This window comes from Rhodnius prolixus, unplaced genomic scaffold (assembly GCF_049639745.1).
Source record: "Rhodnius prolixus isolate KJV_2025 unplaced genomic scaffold, Rpr scaffold_10, whole genome shotgun sequence".
NCBI classification, from domain to species: Eukaryota; Metazoa; Arthropoda; class Insecta; order Hemiptera; family Reduviidae; genus Rhodnius; species Rhodnius prolixus.
In genome coordinates, this window is record NW_027411615.1 from 2,179,823 (window position 1) to 2,203,568 (window position 23,746).

The following is a 23,746-nucleotide window of genomic DNA, read 5'->3' on the forward strand; positions in this document are numbered from 1 at the left end:
ACTACAAAACTAATACTCATGAACATGATACACAGTATTCTATCTAAAAAGATATGTTTCCCTAGGAGATGCTCTGTCACAGAGCATAGAAAAGAGAATGTTACAGCTTCTCAAAACAAACATAAATAAATAAATAAATAGAACCTCAATAGGACAAGAGAAAGATAGGTTAATATACTTTGCTTAATCAAAATGTTAAACATCAAGAAATAAATGAACGTCTTACTAATGGATCTGTTTCTGAAAAAAATTCGATCTAGTGAGCGAAAAGAATATTACTTTTAACGGCAAAGTTTAAATAATAGAAACTGTGAAATTATAGAAGAAATTAAACAGAGCAATGGTAGAGTTATTCCAAAAAACAAAGAAGAAGTAGGGGTAAGAAAAAATTGCAAATTGGGAATCTCTTTGCCTAACTTCAATTCATTTTTTTACGAGTAGAAGATTGTTAAAGTTACAGCCTTTATCTGAAATATCAGTATAAAATTAATTTAAAACTTATGATTGATTAGTAGTTTGTTTACCTTCTCTCTAAAATTCATAATAAATACAATCAATTAATATTTAATGGTGAGTTTCAATCAATTAAAATGACTTGGATAAATACATGAAATAAACTTTGCTAGCGTGGCTATAAAAGTGTATGGATACATCACACACTTCACGAATTCTTTGGAGGATTGTAAGATGTTCACAAATGATTAGCAAATCAGGATAATCGTTATTATTATTAGCTATTTAATTGATTGGCTGACTGATGATAGACGTTCTCAAATTTTTCACTTTAAATTCCCAAAAGTAGACAAAATTTGATTAAAGGTTAGTAAAATTTACAAACTTTATTGAAATAAGCACTCTCTTTCTCAAATAAATATATTAAAAGAATTGACAGGAACTTAATGAGACGCAGGTGTTTATTACACCTTCAAGATGTTGCCTAATATCACAAGTCAATTTTTAATATATAAATCAAATTAGAAATAAATTGTTTTATCGCATTAAATATGGATGGCACTTACATTACATTATGGCATCAATTTTTTGCTTAAAATAATTAATCAATTAGCAACTTATTGATTAAAAAAAACATAATTTTTGAACACTTCTTCAGCTAATAATTATCAAGTATCATCTTTTGCATAGGAAATATATAAATTCGGTGAATAATCAAACATTTCAAAATCTAATCTATACTTATCATACAATAATTTCACTTCTTGTTGAGATAACTGTGAAAAATAGGCTCTGGCTATGAATTCTTTGGAATTTTCTTCACCAGTTTTATGTCGCCATCGCGGTTGAATTCGTTTTATCCAGCCTAATTTATTAATAATAAATAACTGATCACGACCGAGTGTTTCAACTTTGGCCACAAAATCATAATTAACAAAACAAGGCGTACAAAATAGATTATATGGAATCCAATGATCATCAGCATAATTTAAAAGATCCGTATCCAATAGATAACTGTAAGGTAGATAACCAAAAACGATAGTAATTCAATTTAGTAGGTAATATCCAGAAAATTAAATCAATAAATAATCAAATTTACCTCACAAATTCCTTAAAAGTAGGTTCTATTCCAGCAGGCCTAGGTTTCTTTTTTTCCCAGATATAAGATCCAGGTTTGAGCACTGCTACAGATTTATTCCCTCCAGGTCTATACTTCCTAACGATTTTCGCTCCGTATTTTCTGTAAAAATGTCCAGTTCCATGTTCCCAGCCGGTATTTATATTCTCAAGTTTGTCTCTATACGCAGACAATATCCTTTCAAATGGATGTCTTACAACAATAAGTTTTGTACACTTCTCTAAAACCTGATAAAAGTAAACTTATTCATGTAAACACTTAATATTAAATTTACAGCAAAATTACTGAAAATACATTTAGAAAATATATATATTGTTTCTAGATTTCTGATATCATTATAGCTAAGCAAATAAACGCTTGATGACGCTACAAATATTACTAGCCGAGTTTTCAGAAATGCAGGATCAAATAGGTTCATATTTGATAACCAATTACCGTTGTGTTTTAAGGCACAGCCTTAGAAAAAAATAAAAATAAATAAAATATAAATACTTCCAATTGAAAAGAGCTACATTTGTTTTTGGAGAGTATAAAGATTTCCAAATTGAACAATAATCGTGAAAACAAGCAACTGAAGATAACATTTATCAACCCTTATTTGTAAGACACACAGTTGTATATCACACCGGAGTGAATTAATATAAATGTCCTTTGATGATTGAGTATTTTCATATTTTGTACGGCTGGAAGGCTCTTATCTCAAAGGCAACATCTTAAAAATAATATCTGCCAATGTATCTTACTCATAGCTTTAACATGAAATAAAAGTGTTCATACTGCTGGCACAGAATTGTTCAGAAATTAAGCATCACTATGTCAATACAATTGTAAATCAAGAAAACTCCAATATTGTTCTAAAAAAATCACAGAATACATTGCTTCAACTCACCTCCTGAGCTACTTCAAAGTCGATGATTTCTGGAAAGAAACGCCTAGCAACTGAGGACAATTGTTGTTTAGTATTTTGTAATGATTCTTCAGATTCTCCAGCTAGCAAACATAGATTGTAAAGCCACGTCGAAGAAGCTGCTTTGTAGATTGGGCAAAATGCAAAACTATCTTCCCTAATTAATAAAATTAAAGAGTAGAAAACTATTTGAAAATTATAATTATTTAAAATAAATATAATTGTGAATAAATCAAATGAAATAGTTTATATACCCACAAATCGTAATAAAATACTGAATACTGAGGTGTTGGTGGATATTTGATTGTGAATGTTGAACTAGTGTTAGTATTAACATGTTTATAATTACCCAACTTGTACTTTCTGCAAACCTCAGCTATTTTTCTTATTCTAGCTTTATTTTCCCTAAAAGCTTCCATCTGTGTCGCATGAAACAAAATAATATGTATACTATTAACAAAGATTAAATGAGTTTATCTTCATTACACTAAACGTCACAGAAATAACTTTCAGCTGATAGATAATTTTTTTTGCATTGTCTTCTGGATATTGCATCACAAAGATGTATAAATTTCCTACAGAACAGTTTTAATAAGTGGATAAGATTCTTGTAAAAATAGATACTTGATTTTTCTTTAGTATTAGGTCAAGCTTAGATCATTTTCAAAGTTAAGATGGCCTGTCTCATTTATATTATTTTTTCCTACCCCAAAAACAGGTGCCAGGTAAACCAGTGCAAATGAATTTATCTTATAATCGTAATGTGTGATAGAATGCGTCTGCTCAAGCAAAATGATGCGATATGGGTATCTCCTCACAAAATCAGCAGAAGCCAACACATTCTAAAACCAACTTTTCACTTCACGTTCTCTTTCAGATTTTCGAGATGATGAGATGCAACATACAGTTTATTTTTACTTCAGACTGAAGCAAGGTTTTTTACAACAGTCCAGACAAATCTTAACCAGGCTTAGTCATAACAACTTAGTGTAGAGTTGATACATTTGGCTTTCTTTTAAGTTCCCTCTGAAGAGAGCTCTTTACAAACGTCTGCATCTGACACGCAAAAATGAGCTGCGATTGATTGCAATGAAATTTTCAGCCTTTATCTTCAAGAAAGATTGATATTTAAACAGTATTGCTCATACTTTATTTTTGATTATTGTTTTAGTTTGTAAATATTATGAAATTTTCTCAAGAAATATTCTCACCTCGAGACTAACATGTATTTCTACATTTTGAACTGTTTGATTGAATGTCTCTTGTAACGGTATTATTGTATTTAATTTTTGTAGTTTAGGAATTACTTTAACTTCACTCAACACTGTGTGCATTTTAAAACTGGTAAACAATAAGACAGTAGTGAAAATTATTGTCAGGATAGCTAAACGCTTCCACAGTACCATTCTTCTAACAAACAGGATCATATTGATGTTATCTACAACAGAAAGAGTGGAAATTTCATTTATTGCATTTTGCCTGATGTTTATTGAATTCTCAATATTTTTGAATCACATATCAAAATCTAATGCAGGATTTTAGGTATGTTGTATGTATATTGATGAGATCAGTAATGCGGAATAAGTAAGAGCCTGAATATAGTCTCTGATGATTTACTTTATTTATGATTTCTACGTTGGTAATAAGTTTCGAATCAACCTACGGTTCATTATCAGACTAAAGGTTCGATTAAAATGCATGAGTGTCTAGAACACTCGGGAAAACAAGAGTCTACCAAACAATTTTCAATTCCAATTAGAAAATTTAATTCAACAAGTACTCTCCTGCAAGTAACTTTATCGTTATTTTCAAACAACTTTGTTTACCAATTAAACAAGTCATTCCATAATATCTTATTACATATATAACTTACCTTTTATATGAGATTACTCATAGTAATTTTTGGACTATATTTGGTTTAAACCAGGGAACAGTTTTCGTTTCAAACATTATCTCTCAAAAAAACGAGTGATGATTCACTTTTCAATAACACCACCAAAACACAATGATCAATAGTTAAGTTACACTCAATCTCTTTAAGATTTTGAGCAATGAGTGGCTCGAGTTGGTAAAAATTTGTAGGGAAACTACAAAGTTCAAAGTTATCAGTTGTTTAATTAAATTTTAAGGTTTCCACTTTGTTTGGGGACAACTGCCTTTTTTTAGTAGTAACTCATGTAACTTAATTAAATATAACTTCCAGATAATGATGATTGCTTCGGAACGATATATCCACTGAAGATTTTACACAGTAAATCACGAGATTACATTCTGGCTTTCTTACAGACATCATGCTAAAATCTGTTTTCTACAACAAAGCATTTAACTAAAATGAAATTTCTATTATCTCATGCAATTCTTCACTATAAAATATTAAATATTTATGGTCTAGTTATTAAATGAATTATTTTCAGACTTACTTGTTTCAATATATGTCCCATTATTGAATAAACAGATTGTTCTTCAGATAATTTCATTTTTATTTTTTCGTTTCATTAAAAAAACCATTAATGAGGAATGTATGAATAGTTTATGGAGTAGCTACCAAAAAAATCACCAGATGTAGCATTATTCTATTACATGTCTCCTCAACGTAAACGAACATAGAAGTGTGTGGCTTACTCTATCCAAACAAAAACTTGATTAAGTCTGTCCACAACCGTCCAACAGACCCAGAAAAAAAAACCAGTCGACCTTGAAGATCTGTTTCTTAAGTGACGCATCAATCCAGTAGAAAAGAAGGTAGGCTGATATTCCGATAAGTATTCACCTCACGTTCTTAGTACTTTCACTGTTTTATAATTGGACCTGCAATATCGGAACTGCTGTTCTATAATAGAAGGAATTACGGTATAAAGTTTAATTTCATTAAAAGAGTTAACTTAAAACAAATAACAGTCGTTTTTTTAGCTATGTAGAATTTGAATAGAATTTTAAAACCTATAAACTAACATAGGCAAGCAAAGTAATTGTGCTTAAATGTTGCTGTCCAAACATTTATGGAAATGATCATTTAGTTTAAATGAATGACTCAAGAATTTATTCTTTTTTGTTTTTCTTTAACTAATTCTCGTTATATTTTAAACTTATATCCTTGGTTCCTTAATTATTAGACGTTAATCCTCTATCATTTTCTTAATTCATACTGGACGTTACGGCCTAACGAGGTCACCTTAATGAATACTTTATCACTATTTTATTTTAAGAATTACTAGTTTTCCTAAAAATTATTGCAAATAAGAATATGCTAAATTAGGGATCATTTAAGTACTAAATGCTTTCTATAACAGAATTATAGATTATTAGTGCATAAAATAACCAAAATAGTGTAAATTTAGGGAAAGCATTAGCTCAGAGGATTCCCATGCTGAGATCACGTGTTTGTATACAGCTGTCGCCCTTAGATGTTTCTCTTGCTCACTGTCCAGCTGATAGCCTGTTGTTGCCTAGATCGAGAGTTCACTATCTGGGGGCCGACTGTTCACTAAAAATGAATGATCTCAGAATTGACGTGCCTTAAATTAAAAAAATAAAATAAAATACTAATACATACATTAATTTAAAAAAATGCAACATTAATTCACGTAATTTTTAATAATATATTGGATGTACTTGGGCTGAAGATGGGCTTCTAAAGCCCATAATTCCAATAAGAACAATGAGAATTAACGTCTACGTATAATTTATGAACCAAGAAATGCTTATCATCCTCATTAATACAAGAAATACATTTAACTTACGTTCCTTCGTTGATATTTTCAAGTTTCTGCACTGAAGTTACTAACACAACTGTGAAAGAATGACGATAATATTTAATTATTTATAGTCAAGTTTTATGTTTAAAGTCCCTTCTGTAAATAATAAGTACCTAAGAATTAATAGTATTTAGTATTATACAATACTAGATTGTCCCAATTTTTCTAAATTGACTAATAAATCATAAGAATTCTGTTTCTGTCTCTATTGTATTCTTGTTGTGCAAGAGAATATCTCAAGTTTTTATCTTTTAAAACAAGGAACTGCCATTTGTTTTATTTGAATTGCAGAGAATAAATCTCAATTAATTCTTTTGTAATGGGTTCAGCACATGCAATACTTAGTGTAACTGCTTATTCACTTTTGACTAGTTTTAATTAAAATAGTAATAGTTTTTCATTTATTGTAGTAAAAATTATTAGTATATTATTTGGAATTATAATTAGAATTAAGTATTAGAATAAACGCATTATGTATTATTAACCATAGATTTTTCCCGATCAGAGTATAAAACGAATACAAAACATTATCCTTATAAAAATAGTTGAACATGCAAATGTCAAGTTTTTAGTTTGTAAATACGTTTGAGATCCCTGAGTTCGGAAAAATGTTTTTTCTAAATCTGTCATTAAATATGATTGATTGATTGTGTACTGTAGTCTATTGGATTAAAAACTCAAAACGTAAAACATTTTCTTTAAAGTGCCACTTCAGCATGAATACGCCATATCAACCACATAATAATTATAATTTTGGAGAAGTGGTATTCTGCTGGTTTATATACTAATTAACGTAATATACATGTACTATGGTCCGTCCGTTGAGCCACAGAAGAAGACACGTTTAACCTTTGAACATTGGCAAAATAAAAAATAAAAATTGAGACCAATATCGTTCCCCAAAATATGCAAATAAACTAACCAGTCTTAAACAGTCCTTACATCATTTTAAGAATAGAATTCAATAATTCATATTTACGTGCAACATGTCACTAATCTTTTGCAGACGTGCAGGTAAGATGTTAAAAGAAAATCAGTTGTTCCCATTCTCCTCTCTGCCTTTAAAGAATAACTCCATACGACTCCAGTCTACATCTCCTTTTTACCTTTACTCAACATACACAGTAGCCTTTATACACTATCAGTTCTACCACAAGAAGTACTTTTGTTATTGAATATTTTCAGCTTCTCGTAAAGCCTCATCAATCACATGATCTCCGTGAATCTTTCTTCTCTTCTCTTTCCAATCTCTTTCGATTAAAACTTTTTTCTGATGTTTGTAACTCCTGGAAAGATAGTTTTATGAATTCATTTCATTGCAACAAACTGTTGGTTACATACTAATAATAACTTTTTGTTTTCTTCATTAAGAAAAGAATCATCGTTCAGACTGTTTAAATAATAATATTTAAAAGAAAATTTCTTAAACAACTTGAAGTTAAGAGATCTAATTATGTTGTAATAAATTTTTTAGTAACATAATTAACGAGGGCGGTGATCCCTAGAAAAAGTAGAGTATGCAAATGCCTAGATGTGTAACTATGTAAGTGTGTCAGTTGATAAGGAGCAGGCAGGTGAGGTCGGAGGCGGCTGCATTATGGTGTAGATGCGGTGAAGAGGTGGGCGGAAGAAGGTCGATAGAACGCGGCCGCTTGTGTTGTTAGTCAGATGGTAGCGAGCGGTCTGGTATGTTCGGCTACCATGGAGCCGTCTGCCGGCCAAATGGTTGAGATGAACGAACGTCGGCCTACACCGGTAGCAACACCAATCCGGCAACGACCAAACACAGGTAAACTACTTGAACTAACTCCACTCTGGGAGACAGTGCTTAAATATAATAGATTTCCACAGAATGTGGACAAAGGACACGTGTTTACTGAACTGGCTGTCAGACTGAACGATCCTGAATGGGAGGTTCGCCAACATGCTCTCAGAGTGCTAACTGACATAATGCCAGTCATTTCTAAGACCTCTAGTGCAGAAGATCTTGACGCATTGATGGTACCAGTTGTTTTAACGGATGTAACACATAATTTAGGTCATCCTGCGCCGGCTGTACGAAACTCTGCTTACGATGTACTGCTTTCCTATCTTAAATCTACTTCTGATCCAGAATTTGTGCTTAGATCAATCGTTAGTGCCGGTTTGGAGTCACCAGCAGCAAGTAATACCTTAACCGCTAGTGTAATTCATGTGCTTCCACGTCTTTTAGAACAGACTCTGACAATCTCGCATCAAAGTCTAGTACATTTTGTGACAGCAGTTTCTAAAAAGATTACCCAAATGGCCTATCAAAAACAAGCGGTAGAAACACTGAACAAAATTCGAGATCATGTTGGTGAATCGCGTTTTGATCATTTTTTAGAAAGTTATTACCCTCAAGTGAAAAGGGATTTGGATGTGCTTTGTCAAGTTTACCAAGTAGAGCCTAGTATAAGAGACTCGGGTATAGATTTGCAATCTCCGCCGCCTGTAGTGCAAGAAGAATACTGGAGTGAATCAAGCCCTTCACCTACACCAAAAGTTGAACCCCAACAGAACAATCAAAGAGCGGAAGATGAAGGAGAATATGATGGTGCTGAAAGTGACCAAGAATCTGAAGAAGAGAAACCAACACTTGAGGATGCAAAGTTAGTGTTGGAAAAAGAAATTCAAATAGATTCCACTACTGTAACCATGAGATTAATGGAAGAAGGTGGAAACGCAGGCGATGATGAAGAGGAGGAAGAAGGAGGTGATGAAGAGGATGGAAAGAAAACCCCACGTCGGGTAAGATTTGGTGGCGAAGTGGTCAAACTAAGAACACCGGATAGTGATATTACTATTGAACTACATGAAGGTCCACCGCATGAACAGGAACCAGAAAAAAATGAAAATGTGGAAGAAGCACCGACTCAAGATCAACCTTCTTTTGAAGTTATAAACCATAAAAGAACAAGATCCAGCCATATTCCTGTATTAATTTCACGTGGAGCAACACAGCGACCTGTGGCCTCTAGAAGAAGGTATTCTAATGTGGTGCATCCACAAGTGGAGGAAATTGCGCCTGTAATGATTCCTACTTATGACGGCGGGGAATCTTTGACAAGTTCTTCGGAGGGTGAACAATACAAAGCTCGAGAATTCGTGCAGTTTCAACAAGAAGAAGACCTAAAAAATCTCAGCTTTCTACCCCAGGATCTCCTACAATTGCTTGCCAAAAAGGTACTTAATCTTTTTTTATAAGTTTATTATTCGCTTCAAAAAAAGTTGCTAGTCAATTGTAGGAAGAAAAAATTATTATTAAAGGCCGTAAAATTCTTTTAAGGTTTAAGTTAAAATGTAAGCTCTTGTTTAGGAAGGTTATGTAATCGTGTATGTAGTTGCCATGGTAAATAATTGTTTTGTTGTCCGTCATTTTTACTGGTAACTGTAGAGGACAGAAAACAGATTTCATCTTTGTTTTTGGTTACTTGTTTTTTAAAGTCATTTATGGTATCTTGGCTACAATTAAATTATGATAAATATCCTCCAGCCAAATTCCTCTGTACCGCGGAATGGAAAATATGATAGAACAACGGATTGAACCTACCTTAAAAGAAAGCTAAGGTTTTCCATGTTCATCCTTTTCTAGTCATAAATACTGGATACTTTTCTTCACAAATTGATTCCTTAAACCATTAAACCCATAATCGTATGTCCAAGAAATGTTCGTAGTACTTATACATCTCCCATCTGTCCTCCTCGGATCAGCATTTGACATTAACCACTACTTCCACCCAGTACAACTATAAGGATAAATGCTGCGATATCGGCTTTTATTCTTGGAAGTTGATCAAACATCGGCCTAGAAACTGTCAACAGAAGTTAGAGATCAATAAAAGTAACAATAATGAAGTTATAATCAATAAATCTAATTTGATCAATTTATCACATTCCCTCTTTTCAAATCCCTTTGACCTACTTTCCTTAAAAGAAGCAGAAATCCTCTGCTAAGAAATCGGTAGTTCATTTCAACATTAATTTTGAGATGAGATACAATAAGCATCCTGGCAGGTGCAAATTCAAGTTAAAGTTAAGTTCCTTTCACGGCCATAAACCATGCTTAGAATTAGAAAACAATAGACTACTCTCTAAAAGTCACCAATCTTTCTGGATAAATACGTATTGATTCTGTAATATACAGAACAAGACCTATCATAATTGTCAAGATCTCACGGATTTAACAACACACAATCTTCGAAGAAAAGTCTGATCAAAATTTAAATTTACTAAGTAGTAAACAAAAAGCATTTTGTTTGGAACAATTAAAGCACCTAACTTCCTAATTATTGTTTATATTTCTAAAGATAAATTTTTCTTTCGAATAGGATTCATTGATAAATTTACTGTAACTAATTCCTCCGCTTTATCAGAATTTTACATAAACACAGAATAAAATTCTGTGCTGAAAAAGAACGGAACGTAACTAACAAAAATATAACGTGAAATTTTTAAGCAGCATGAATTTTGAGATTGAAAAGATTTTCTACAAGATGTGTACAAATATATATGGTTCGTTCTTTCTAGAAATTTGCAATAGAATAGTACACTTAAGTTTTGTTCTACTAACAATGCCAGGAAATCAGAAAATTTATAAATATAGTTAACTTAAACCTTTTTTTTAAGGAAGCTTAATAGTTTTTCAGGCAGGAAAACTTTTCTTATTTTTAAATGATTTTCCATTAGCTATTGTTGGTTTTAGTCCCAAAATCTAGTTGAGAGATCTATTCAATTATTCTTCTTATATTTTTTTGAGATGAATTGCTTCCAGAAACTGCATTCTTATAACTTGTAAACGCGCCCAAATTCCTTGAATTGATTGATTCTTAAAGTGAAAATTTTCCGTAATTCACTTTAAACGTTTATTAAGACATAGTCCTTACGATTTTTTAAGTCACCGTCCTAAGCAGATATTGGTATTTCATTTTTACAACAGTTCTCCTAATCAAGTTGTAAACAATCAACATTTCGTAGACATGTGAAAATTATAAAGCCAGATATTCAAAATGAAATTTCATAAGCGACTTGAGTTTCTAAAAAACTGAACAACCCATAATTCAGCAAATATTGTATTTTGAATTTTGCTATTTCATACAATTATAGAGCTTCATACAGTCTCATATAGAACAACATTCCGAAAGAATCAAGAAGCGAGGTATTAGGACTCAGATTATGAATGCGATTAAAAAGTTAAATAAAGATTACCTTCTATAACTTGGCAAAAAAAATCTATCTGGAATGATCGTATTCTTCCTCAATTTGGAGCTTGATAATGTAATTCAGGAATTTGAATATTATACTGCAAGGCATTAGAATTCCAATTCTACTAACAATTAGAAATACAGAAAAATGTACATCCCATATCTTCATTATTATAGTAGTTGTATACCTCCATATAAATACCTACAAACTTGACATTTATCACAATAGTAGAGTTTGATATTGTCTCATATTGTGCATAACTTTATATCTCATCAAGTGAGATATTTAGAGTCAAATTTTGAACACCATGTAAGGTTCTGAAAACACCTCATATCTCAACAACTTTATTACCTAAAACCTTGAAACTTAACTCAATTGTAGTGTATGATATTGTCTATTGATGCGCCTAATTTTATGGGCATCTGGGCGTAACAAAGCGAGATATTTTAGTTAGTAGCATCCTTGCGCAGGGGCTATTCTTCTCTGTACTACCGTTACTACCTTTTCAAAGTTAGCAGCACGTATTTCTTCTCAAGTTTGTGAAGTAGTCCAACAGTTCCAAACTATGTCTAACAAAGCAAATAAGACTGGAATTACAGCTCGTAAATTTTCAGCCCACAAAATTGTAGGGGAAAATGCATTACGTTATTCACAAACAAAATTCGTTAACCCAGTTCTGGCGAGACCAGTGCTTTTATGTATGAGAAGGTATATTGATTAACAGTGAAGTATCTGAATACTTTGCATGACAAGAAATTCACTCATGTATTGTATGTTCAGGTTCAGGCATGGACGGCTGGAAAACTCCTCTCTTTCCAGAACGGGGTGTTTATGTAAACAGCAGATTTAGCAGGCAAGGTCGTGCCATCACATATCTGTATAAAGTACCTGATTTCAGTCGATTTTCAATACGTTCCAATTCTCTTTTAATTACTTGAACTACTTACAGATATAAGTTACCTGAATTCTCTTTTCATAAAATCAAAGATTTTTCCATTTAACTCACTTCTTCCTAAACAGTCGTCCGACCTCTTTTAACAATTTTTATATTATCCATTTAATAATATTTAATACAGTAGTCGCATGCACCACACTTTATTTCAACATGGCCCTTGAACACGAAATGTAAAATAAACCAAGCTTTGAAAACCCTTAAATTAAAATAATATTCCTCATACCATTTATATCCATTATTAGATCAATACAAAAGAATTGTTTTCAAAGAAATTAGTTCACAATTCTCACTCTCTCCCCCCAAAACACACACGAGTGTAACGTGTTTACTTTGTTTGAAATTTAGACATTTACAAATTGATGGGAATAATGGATACTGTAAGAGAAAATGCATTATTATTCAGAATAAATATCACCTTAAGAAAACTAATCAATCGATTTTAGTAGCTTGTCCTTCAGAAAATTTTTATTATAAATTAAGAAAACTATGAAATCAATAATATCATCCTGAATTTCAAACCAAATTAATCGATCACAGATTATCTCCATTCAATTTTTCTCGAGGATTTCTTAAATAATTATTTTTCGCCAAGTTACACAAACATTTTGGCCTCATTTATGGTCATTATTAACTCATCTTCAACAATAATATATTTCTATTATTTTTGCATACGCTAAGTTTCTTGTTAGGGGGATATCCTTTTTACTTTCAACTTTGCTTACATTAGCTCATGAAAAATCCTCCATTAAAGTGATGTGAATCGATTTTGCTCTAAGTTCTGATAATACACACAATTCCTTCAAAATCCAAACATATTTACTTTTTACTTACATTAGCGTACCGAACACGGTAATAAGATGACACTTTAAAGGAAGCACATTTTCTAAAAATATTATAGAAATAAAGTAATAATGTATGAAATAAATACATGAAAATCGATGGGGGCCTGAATCGCGGCAATTAAAAAACAATAGGTTCAATTTTCACTCAGTGAATGCTACTTAAGAGTTGAGATATTTTCATTTAATTTCGAATTTTAACAAAACATTTAAACCTCCAAAACAGTATATAAGCGAGACAGTACATAACCAGACAAACACTTTTTGAGGAAAGAGATAAAGGAAAAATGGCCTACTATCGAAGCTACAAATTGATCGATTTTATGTGACTACTTTTTTTTAAAAAAGGATACTCATATGCCACTAATTGAAATAATTACAATGGAAGGTTCTGTTTGTTCAGTTTGGACACAAAAATTTACGAGTGAATAACAGCCTCAAAATAAAACATCCAGGTCTTCTAGTATAACATGTCCTTTTATCAGTAGAGATAAAGGCAGATCCTTGCACCAGCAATAGTTAATTTTCTGGTGAGGTGTGTTTCACTTGACCAAAATAATTTTCAAAGCTAAAAAACTAATTTTAACTAATTTTGTTATAATTAATGTGTTTGAAGTATCGTCTAATAAGACTACACACTTAAAACTCCCTGAAAACCCTCCTGAAAATAAATTTTCCTTGGAAAAATCTTTTAACGTAAAAATGAATAGTCTCTAAGTAGTTGGTGGAAAAAGTTCAATGAAACTTTGTAACAGTAACCCAGAATATAGAGTAAAAGGAGAAGTTTATAATGAATGAAATTGGTGAATTTCTTAGAACATATTTACCCTAGCTTTATAGTACTTACCCTTCGATAAGCTTGGTAGATTGTTGGCAATTGTAGCTTTAAATAGTTATTCAAGTTAGTAAAAATTTAGTTCACCGGGTGAATGAAATTGCAACCATACTGAAAAAAAATTCTTATTGATTAATATGTATTCCTTTATATTTTTATTATACCTTTAACAATAGATCTAAAGCTTTTTATAATAGATTATAGACCTACTTACACATTGCTGATATAACAAGCAACTAAGTAGGAGGCCATACACCATAAATACTGCAAAGGTCGCCGTTGTTTTGATGACACCTATTATTTAGCAGAGACCGATCAATTTTGCTAAAGTATATTAGATTCTCTTCAAGTGATAAATGGCAAATACTTAAAGTTGTTTTAAGGCCGTTCTTTCAACAGTTTATTTCTATCAACATTTTTTGCCGGCCCCCTTTCAACATACTTGTTTATACTGAATGAAAAATAGAAAATCAATATTAAGAAATCCTTGCAAAATTTATATACAGGGTGTTCAGCATAAGACTACGGTAACTTCGAGAGGCGATTCTGGGCATCATTTGCAACAAAAAATTCCATATAAACTATGGCTCGATTCTGCTCCGTTTTATAGATATTTTTAATTTTATGTTTTTTCAAGGTGCTACTACTTTTTAGCAAAAAGTTGTATATATTTCTCAAACTATTAAAGCTACAGCTATTTTAATACGCTCATTAGAAAGGAGTTTAAATTTCCTTTTAAATAAGCTAATTTGTATTCCAAAATAATAATATTAAGTATTTCACTTTGTGGCCCAAACATAAGAAATAGCAAGTTTCTAAATTTTACCAAAAACTTTGACTTCATTTTTCTCAAAAACATTTTATATGAAAAACCGTGCACTATTCAGGAAAAACATCTACATACGATCACCGTTCGAACGGTATACAATAATTGGGGTTATTTTAAAAATTGATGCAGAAATCTGTGATTAATAGCAAAAAAGTAGGCCTCAAAACAGCGTCGGCATCATGAAAGGAATTCACCTACCATAAGAATATAACTGATCAGAATCATCAAATCCAGTACGATTTTTTGCAAACGTGTAATTTAATAATTAATTTATTTAAGAACTATTTTCAAAAATATAAAATTGACATTATAAATAATAAAATAAAATAAAAAGAAGAAAAATGAATATGATGTTAAATGAGTGTTAGGTACCAATTTCGAAAGAAAGGATTTTCGTTTAACGAGGTTAGATCTGTGTGTTGTTCTTTTTATTTTATTTTATTATTTATAATGTAAAGTTTATATTTTTGAAAATAGTTCTTAAATAAATAAATTATTAAATTACGTTTGCAAAAAATCGTACTGGATTTGATGATTCTGGTCAGTTATATTCTTATGGTAGGTGAATTCCTTTCATAATGCCGACGCTGTTTTGAGGCCTACTTTTTTTGCTATTAATCACAGATTTCTGCATCAATTTTTAACATAACCGCAATGTATTGTATACCGTTCGAAAGGTGATCGTGTGTAGATGTTTTTCCTGAATAGTGCACGGTTTTTTCATATAAAATGTTTTTGAGAAAAATGAAGTCAAAGTTTTTGGAAAAATTTAGAAACTTACTATTTCTTATGTTTGGGCTACAAAGTGAAATACTTAATATTATTATTTTGGAATACAAATTAGCTTATTTAAAAGGAAATTTAAACTCCTTTCTAATGAGCTTATTAAAATAGCTGTAGCTTTAATAGTTCGAGAAATATAGACAACGTTTTGATAAAAAGTAGTAACACCTTGAAAAAACATAAAATTAAAAATATCTATAAAACGGAGCAGAATCGAGCCATAGTTTATATGGAATTTTTTTGTTGCAAATGATGCCCAGAATCGCCTCCCGAAGTTACAGTAGTCTTATGCTGAACACCCTGTATATATCCTCTTGCCTAACATTATCGCTAGAGGGCCTGCAATCTTATGACCCACATACCAACTGTATTCAATCAACCAAATCCACAACTTCTTTAAAAATAATAATAAAAAATTAATGGAAAACTTAGTGATTAGTGCACTTTACTTGCAGTCTAGATGGCTACCCTTAGATGTTTTTCTTTCTTCCCGGGATTGTCCAGAAGTAAGTAACGAGAGAACGTTTATCCGTAGGCCATCAGAACTCTGTGAAAACTCTCTTAGCACCAATGAACTAAGATAAGGCATCTTAAATTAAAAGAGAAAATATATATACATGTAACATGTACAAATTTTGAATATAAAAGTGATTAAAATAAATGCAATTACTGATCCACATTCCCAAAATCAGTGTTAGACTCAAACTTTTCAGCTAAATTTCTTTTAGCTACACACAAATTAAACTAATTATACTACACCATTAAAAAAAAAAAACAGATTATAATATCGTCAATTGTCACAAGATAATAAACACATTTTGGCAAACTTTCTTTCTTTTAATTACTAACTAATTTTAGCTGGCAATAAATACTATTCTTTAGAAAACAAAATAATTTCATAATTGTTTTATCAAAGAACTATGCAGTCACGAAAAAAATATTCCTGTCACTAGAGTTGTTTAAAAGAAATAATTAATCATTAATTTCAAAAGTTGTAAAGTTTGTTCAGTATTGTTAATGAAGAAATAAGTTTTACTTTAAGCAAAAAAAAAAGGAATAGTAATTGTAGCGTTATAATTATTCGTTTCAATTCCCAGGCTACCCTAACCCTAAATAGTAGTAGTTGTCGAGTATCCATTACAGCTAATTGTCTGGTAATTGTAACAAGAGAACAGAGGCTGCGATATCTTGTATGTTGACGCGCCAGAAATTAAACGTAATGATAGCAATGGGAACAAGAAAATGGGAACATTGTTCCCTGCTTTAGCTAGGAAACAGCAAGTTATTGATTTTATTTGAAGTTAGCCGCTTGAATTATATATTATCTAGCATAGATTAGTTTGTAAAAATAAAAATAGTTTTCCAAGACAATAAAATATTTAAACTTTCCTTCTTGCAAACCTACCTTCCAAAAATGTTATAAAAAATAAATCAATCAACTTAAATGTTGTTCTTGCTATCAGAACAAGACAATTAGCGTATGAAGAACTTATTGGTAACACTGGTAAGTGAAATCAAAATGACCTAGAGTAAATATCTTGGGGGGATCTGACCTCTTGGCTTTCTCAAAAGAGATTTCTGTACTTCCTACGGTTAGTGGTTTTCCAGATACTGGGAACAAGCAAGTGATCTTCTATTTTTTTTTCAAAGTGATGAAAAACAGAGGAATGTTGGTTTGTGTACCAATCCTAGAACCTTCATAAGGCTAGCTTACCACCTTTTGTCTCGAATCTAACAATGTTTAGCAAAAATCGATTTACTAAGATAGTTCTCAGATAGATGTTTTAAACAACTCTATTTTTCGTGCATAGTTCTTTATTAAAACAATTATGAATTAATTTTTTTTTTATTCATATTTTCCAATGGCAATTCAATCACAAAACCAAAGAGCTTTGATTTAATTGGTTATAACAGCCACGAAGCTTTAAAAACAAAAACTAATTAAAAAAAACATTCTGATGAAAAACAAGATATGAAACAAGAAATGCGTAGTTTTATTTACTAACTGTGGGTTGAATGGGTTATACGTTGCTCAGCGGCGGTAAATCGGTAATATCCTCACGTGTTCGTTATCATTAATCAGGGGAAATGACACTTATCTGTGTCCAGGCTCTGAGTTTTTACAAAACGTAGTTAGTCAGTTGATTTTTTTACTGCAGTGCGTTAACCATCTACTTTTTATTTTGTGTATTTTTTTAAAAAAAAGAAAAGAAAGTAGCTTACATTTTCTGAGCTTTCTTATGAACTTCTAATTGCCAGCCATTTCAAGGTTATGAAATTTCTTATATCAGATTTGCGTAGTTCATCTTCTGCTTCATATAAATGTTCATGTTTGAGTTGACTTTCTAATTTCATTTGGTCTTCACATCTGTCCAAGTTTATCCCACGTAGTGGTCACAACACATCTCATGCTCCCATTCTCGGCAATCCTTCCATTTGCAGCCACTAAGATGAGCTTTTAAAAATAATTCAGAAACAAAAAAATTTCTGTAAGCCAAATAGTTGAACATTATCACATCCAATCCCTTCAATCTAAAACTTATGCAACTTAGTTCAATGCTGCTTTCTACCTCTCTGTCATCGCCGAATCCCATTACCTAAAATTCCCTTCCCAACTATCCTCTCACATGAATCCTTCAGGCCAAACCCTCTTAACCTTCACTCTCCCTACTAATCCTTCATGACAGTGGTTCACAACCTTTCTAATGCCGTGACCCCGCAAAACAGTTCCTCATTTGCGGTGATCCCAAACCAAAAAATAATTTTGGTGGCTACTTCATAACTTTAATTTTTCTACAGTTATGATTCGGAATGTAAATACATGATATGCAATATGTATTCTCATTGCTACAAATCAAACATAATTTAAACATAGTGATTAATCACAAAAATAATATTTAATTATAACGGCGTGCGTTCCAGCTGAATAGCGCTGCTGCAGACCGTAGCGGGGCTTCTCAACGGCTAAAGCCATCGGGAAATATGTATTTTCCCGATGGCTTTAGGCGACCCCTGTGTTTTGGTCGTTCGACCCCCGCCGGGGTCGCGACCCACATGTTGAGAACCGCTGCTCCACGACGTCTGAAGCGTCGGAGGCCTCGCGAACAGCTGAGTCGACTGTCTAATATGAAAGTCATGAACCTCCTGCTATTACGACTGCCAAGAAGAACGACAAACGAGTATATCATTCAATCACAACCATTTTTACTATTTCTTTACGTTTTTAATTTTAATCCCACTGCTCTACAGTTTTCTTAAGATCCCTTGTTATCTTACGCGCAAGAAAATCCTTGCACATAGAACTTCCATTGCCGGAATAGATATTTGTAGAATCTAATATCTTGACCAGACAACCCATCCATAAGTTCATTCATAAGAAAGAACAGCTGCCAGAAAAAAATCGGGTTCATTGAAGGGTAAAGTGTGATCAGCACAACGATAATGTGCTAAACTAACAGTAAACTTATTAAAAGGGTGGCAAAATCTTTGCAGTCTGCACAAACCTGATGAACTGAATAACTGAAGGCGGATGAAAATTAACTATTTTCAAAGTTTCAAAGAAAAGTTAGTGATATTTTAAACAAATCACTTTCAAATCTTTTAACTGTTCAAAGCAATTTAAGTTGAATGATTTACTAGAGTGTAACTACCCAAACGTAATACAAATAACTATTGTAGTATTCAATTTACTACATACTAGCTAAAGGGTTGTAAATAAATTAAATAATTAAATTTTGATTTAGATTTCCATTTCTTTAACGTTCTTAAATCTTATTTCTACAATCAGATCTATGGATTATTAATTATTTCATCGCTTCGTGTGGCATTTCTACACATCCTTTAAACATCAAAGGAAGAATCAAAAACTAAGCGGAGCAAGTATCAATAAATCGAAAGGTCATTGACGTTTTTCAGTTTATTTTGTTTTTTATCATTTTATACAGGATTGTTTTTTTTTACTGATTACTTCAATTGGTTTCTCTCCCCTATTCATGCAATCATTTAACTTTTAACCAATTATCTGTTATCTATACTGTAAATTATTAATTACCAATGAAAAATAACTCAAAAAATGCTTCAATACTTTTAGAGATTTATTTGTGATTAATAATTGATGTTTCAGTGGTGATGCAAGATTTTCTTTGCTCAAAAAAATAACTAAAATAAAATAAATAAATAAATAAAAATAATATAATATTAATATTAATAAACTGTTAAAAAAATGAAAATCCGCTGATTATTGCTGGTGTTAATAAGTGTTACTAGCTCCTATACGCTAAAATTATAGAAGAGCTTACTGCAATCAAGCTCATATGTCGACGGAGGTCTAAGAAAATGCTTGGTGGGTGCATACCTTTGTGGAGTAGTGGAAGATAATGAGGGTCCTTGGTATGGCTTCACCTAGCTGAAGTTTAGTAAAAAAGAATCATTTCGAACAACAGGGTGGATGAGAATAGAGCGAGATGATTGGAGAAACCCTAGCCTCTTTACTGTTTTATTGCGTAGCAGAAACAAAAATAGCGAGTTAAACCCCTGACAGAATTGGATGAGGGAATAAAGAATACAATCAACCAATACCACTATTATATCAATGTTTCTGTTTCTTCTGCAGTTTGGTATTTTTGAGACGGAACATAATCTCAAAAAAAGAAAAGAGATGACACAACTGGCAGCTCGGAAAGCTACTTCTAAGAGGTCATCTAGGGTCTTTTTATGGTTATCTATCCAATTTGAACTTAGCTTACACCTCGGTTGGATACCTCAAGTATAACAAAATTTTAAAAATGAAAAATTATCTGAACTCTTCAGAAGATATCTAAGAATGATGGATGTTTCTGAATTACAAGCTTCAATAACGTTTTAACCAGCAGGCCAGGCTTATATTTATTCTATTATTAAACGTGTCTTTAACCGGATTAATGTATTTCTCACAGATAACCCAATCAATATTATGTCCGTTAAAATAATTTGTGATTATATGAAAAAATATTATTTCTTTATTCCTCCTCCTTTATTTCATTATTATTAAATGGAAAGTTTCATAATTAATTGTTAATCCATCGATGTAGCCAATAAAAACTAGTCTTAGCTGGGCAGAAAATTATATTAATACATTTTTCATAAATTAGACACGTAAAGAAAACATCTGCTCAAAGGAAAAACAGGAAGTTGATGAACGGGTTGTTTTATAAAGAGAATAAATAATTCAGTAGTCGATCCCAGGGTCGTTTACTGCAAAACTATAGCGTGACTTTGACTAGAGTTAGGGATCTGAGGACGATAAATGTTGTTTATATCTTAGAATTAGTAATATCAACTTTAAATACAGTATTTCAAATTAGTCATCATTATTTTCTGGTTTGGTTATTTGAAATAGTAAATTTAAATTGATTTAAGATAAATTCTTATTGGAAAATATTTCAGATTTAATTCCTGAAGAAAATTGAATTTTCAAAGTCAAAAAATTCATTTAATCCATTTTTTTTATAAGGTAATATAAAATGGGAATAAATTTCTTAAAGACAGAAAAGGGAACTTTTTGTAAAAACTAATTTAGATACAGGAAAAGGAGAAAGGACATCTTAAAGATTTCTTGAGGAGAAATGAGGTTGGAGTGAACCCAGAGAAAAAAGTATTTGTACATCAAATGGCAAGGAAGAAAGTTAATTATGAGATGGAAATTCTTGAGGATCGTTAAAAATAGTAAAATGAAGAAATAAGCCTGTATTCAGCCGCAAATAGAGATGTGTAATGGATATAACAGGTTTCATTTCAATACCTATAGAAAGAAAGTGAGTTTGCCAGAACCACAGGACATACTTTATAAAATCTTTCCAGGCAATTCCACACAATAACTTCGAAAATAAAGAGGTAAATTTTGTACTCAATTTATTCCCCTATAATCTGTTCTTTTAAGGAAAAATTGTTTGGGTTAAAAAGTGATCATCTTTCATTTAGAAAAACAGAACAGTGACCAAAGTTAGTATTTTGTGTTCTTGGATTACCTCCAAGAACTGAACACCAATCTGAGCAGTGAGGCAGATTTAGAAGAAAAGGATTGATCTTAATAAGGCCAGACCCATGTAATCTTGCCTTATGTCTTTTATAGGCTCAAAAATTAAGGATGTTACACAGTGGATGGAATTACTTTTTCCTCGCGCTTCATGACAAAGAAGGGGGAAGTTTTCACTTCATTGCAATAGCTATTGTGCGATGTAAGACATTTGGCAGAGAACAGAGCATGAAAAAGGACAAGTAAAGGACAACCCTAATTCTGTAAAAAAGATAGATTTCTCCTAATGCACCCACAAAAGACGGGACTCCTGCTTCTTTTGGCTGTAGTGCCAAAGGAATTGGATTTAGCCCATGATCTAATCCAGTCTTATTCATTTAAAATAAAATATCGAACAAAACCATGTTATCTGAAGTGGAAGAAAATATCAAGATATTTCAGTTCCTTGCAATGTTTATTCTTTCAGAACTTTGGCAGTTAAAACCAACACATTTGTTAAATATATTTTTTCGAAACCTAAAGGACTGCAATACATGCATACATGATGAAAGCTTGAATAAGTTTGAACAATAAAAATCTTTGAAAAATGTAAATAAACTTACTCTACCTCCATAATTAACATTAAATTAAACTAACTTACATTATTTTGGTCCCATAAAATAATAATGTACGACTAGTAAGTAAAAAAAAACAGTGGAAACACGCAATATAAAAATCCTATGTAGTATGATTAATGAAAATTACGACAGAGGGCGCTTGGTTGAAGGAGAGAAAACAAGACTTTCTGTATTCTGTTAACAGATGTTCCGACCTGAATAATAAGTCGCTCCCTTTAACCAACTCAACTTGTGGCCTGTACCTAGTAATGTAATGCAAGATCGATAAAAATTTTTAATACAGTATTATTATGGATATTCTATCCTTAATAACATGTTTGGCAATACACGAAATACTTGTTTTTCTAAAGATTGGACAATATAAGTAAGTATTCTAGCAAAATATGTAGTATGTTATGTGTTACTCCTTTGCCTTGTTCGTCTTGTTCATATTGGAAAAAAAGATGTTTATTTAGTTTTTTTTTTAATTGCGGAAGATATAATAATTTAGGAATAAGTGACGTTCTCCACAATTACAGAAGTCATTGTATCGCTAAATTTGTGTGCTGGCTTGAAGCGTAGACCATTTGCTTTATTACTAATATTAACGACTTTCGTACTTATACTATGTTATGTGGAGACAGATACATTTAACTTAAGAATAACGTCTTTATGTTTCTCACCCTTTCTTTTTCTCATGGTTTCTTTCTCTCAATACTTGATCAAAGTTTCAATAATGAATTTTTAAATGATAAGACATTTCGATATCCTCTGAGTCCATTGAGTGTTTTTTTGAAAAAGGGTGCGTATGGAAGATTAGCCTAACATCCAAGTTTATCGAAAACTCAAGCTTTATATTTCAATTACGCAGTGGCTACTCTCAACGATTACTGACAATAATTTAGTGGTGATAATCTTAAAACTGCATTTTATTGTTGCTTTTTAGATTTTCCTTTTTACACACTAGCTAACACAAATGATTTAAATGTTGATTGGAAGCAGAAATGAATGAATGACAAGGTAAGCCCTCATCCACAGAAAAGAAGTTGAAGAATCTCTTTTAGTCGCCTCTTACGACAGGCAGAGGATACCGTGGATCTATTCTAACCCGGAACCACTCGGGTAAAATAAAACAGCTCGAAAAAGACTGCTCACTGTTTCTTCATGGTTCAATGGCAGTTCTTTCCTACTCAAATAGTCCACTAAAGTTTAGTGTTGTAAGCCCAGCTTCTAAACCTTCTCTTAATGAGCAACTAAGCTGAAATATCGGAGCTTTATAGTTCCCCATTTAATCCACTCTCAATAATTCAGCTCAGGGTTCTTTGAATTTACGATGCATTATGAAGAAACCTATGGCTTCTCCCATCCGCCATGTGAATGACGCTCTATTCAGTGGTAGCAGGTTAGCTACCGAATAAAC

At 31.8% G+C, this 23,746-nt stretch overlaps 2 protein-coding genes across 8 annotated transcripts in view; one reads left to right on the forward strand and one right to left on the reverse strand.

The window, feature by feature from the left end:
- Nucleotides 1-855: 855 nt before the first annotated feature.
- Nucleotides 856-18,156, reverse strand: LOC141456943 (carbohydrate sulfotransferase 9-like). Of its 6 annotated transcripts, XM_074133363.1 has the most exons (13): nt 17,941-18,156; nt 16,167-16,306; nt 14,320-14,556; nt 14,118-14,216; nt 9,825-10,086; nt 7,233-7,539; nt 6,239-6,287; nt 4,919-5,306; nt 3,710-3,936; nt 2,757-2,917; nt 2,481-2,655; nt 1,553-1,818; nt 856-1,467 (listed from the first exon to the last, which is right to left on the reverse strand). In XM_074133363.1, the coding sequence occupies exons 9-13, from the start codon at nt 3,923-3,925 to the stop codon at nt 1,122-1,124; spliced, it is 1,164 nt and encodes a 387-aa protein (XP_073989464.1). In that variant the 5' UTR covers nt 3,926-3,936; nt 4,919-5,306; nt 6,239-6,287; nt 7,233-7,539; nt 9,825-10,086; nt 14,118-14,216; nt 14,320-14,556; nt 16,167-16,306; nt 17,941-18,156; the 3' UTR covers nt 856-1,121. The 6 variants fall into 6 exon arrangements, with proteins under 6 accessions (XP_073989464.1, XP_073989468.1, XP_073989463.1 ...); XM_074133367.1 differs by lacking the exons at nt 14,118-14,216; nt 14,320-14,556; nt 16,167-16,306; nt 17,941-18,156 and adding an exon at nt 11,480-12,333 and having other exon boundaries at nt 4,919-5,039; nt 5,121-5,306; XM_074133362.1 differs by lacking the exons at nt 14,118-14,216; nt 14,320-14,556; nt 16,167-16,306; nt 17,941-18,156 and adding an exon at nt 11,480-12,333 and having other exon boundaries at nt 4,919-5,328.
- The window catches only part of LOC141456938 (uncharacterized), a 46,558-nt gene continuing 30,722 nt past the window's right edge, over nt 7,911-23,746 (forward strand). For both annotated transcript variants that reach the window (XM_074133350.1, XM_074133351.1), the window contains exon 1: nt 7,911-9,457. In XM_074133350.1, the coding sequence (XP_073989451.1) occupies nt 7,922-9,457 (1,536 nt within the window). In that variant the 5' untranslated portion in view covers nt 7,911-7,921. The remainder of the gene's footprint in view (nt 9,458-23,746) is intronic.

Excerpts from the sequence above, each read along its gene's own strand:
- LOC141456943 (XM_074133363.1), bottom strand. The coding sequence starts at position 3,925 with ATGATCCTGTTTGTTAGAAGAATGGTACTGTGGAAGCGTTTAGCTATC. Across the intron at positions 1,819-2,480 it reads ACTTTGAAGTAGCTCAGGAG|GTTTTAGAGAAGTGTACAAA; the intron begins GTGAGTTGAAGC and ends TACTTTTATCAG. Across the intron at positions 1,468-1,552 it reads ACTTTTAAGGAATTTGTGAG|TTATCTATTGGATACGGATC; the intron begins GTAAATTTGATT and ends TCTACCTTACAG.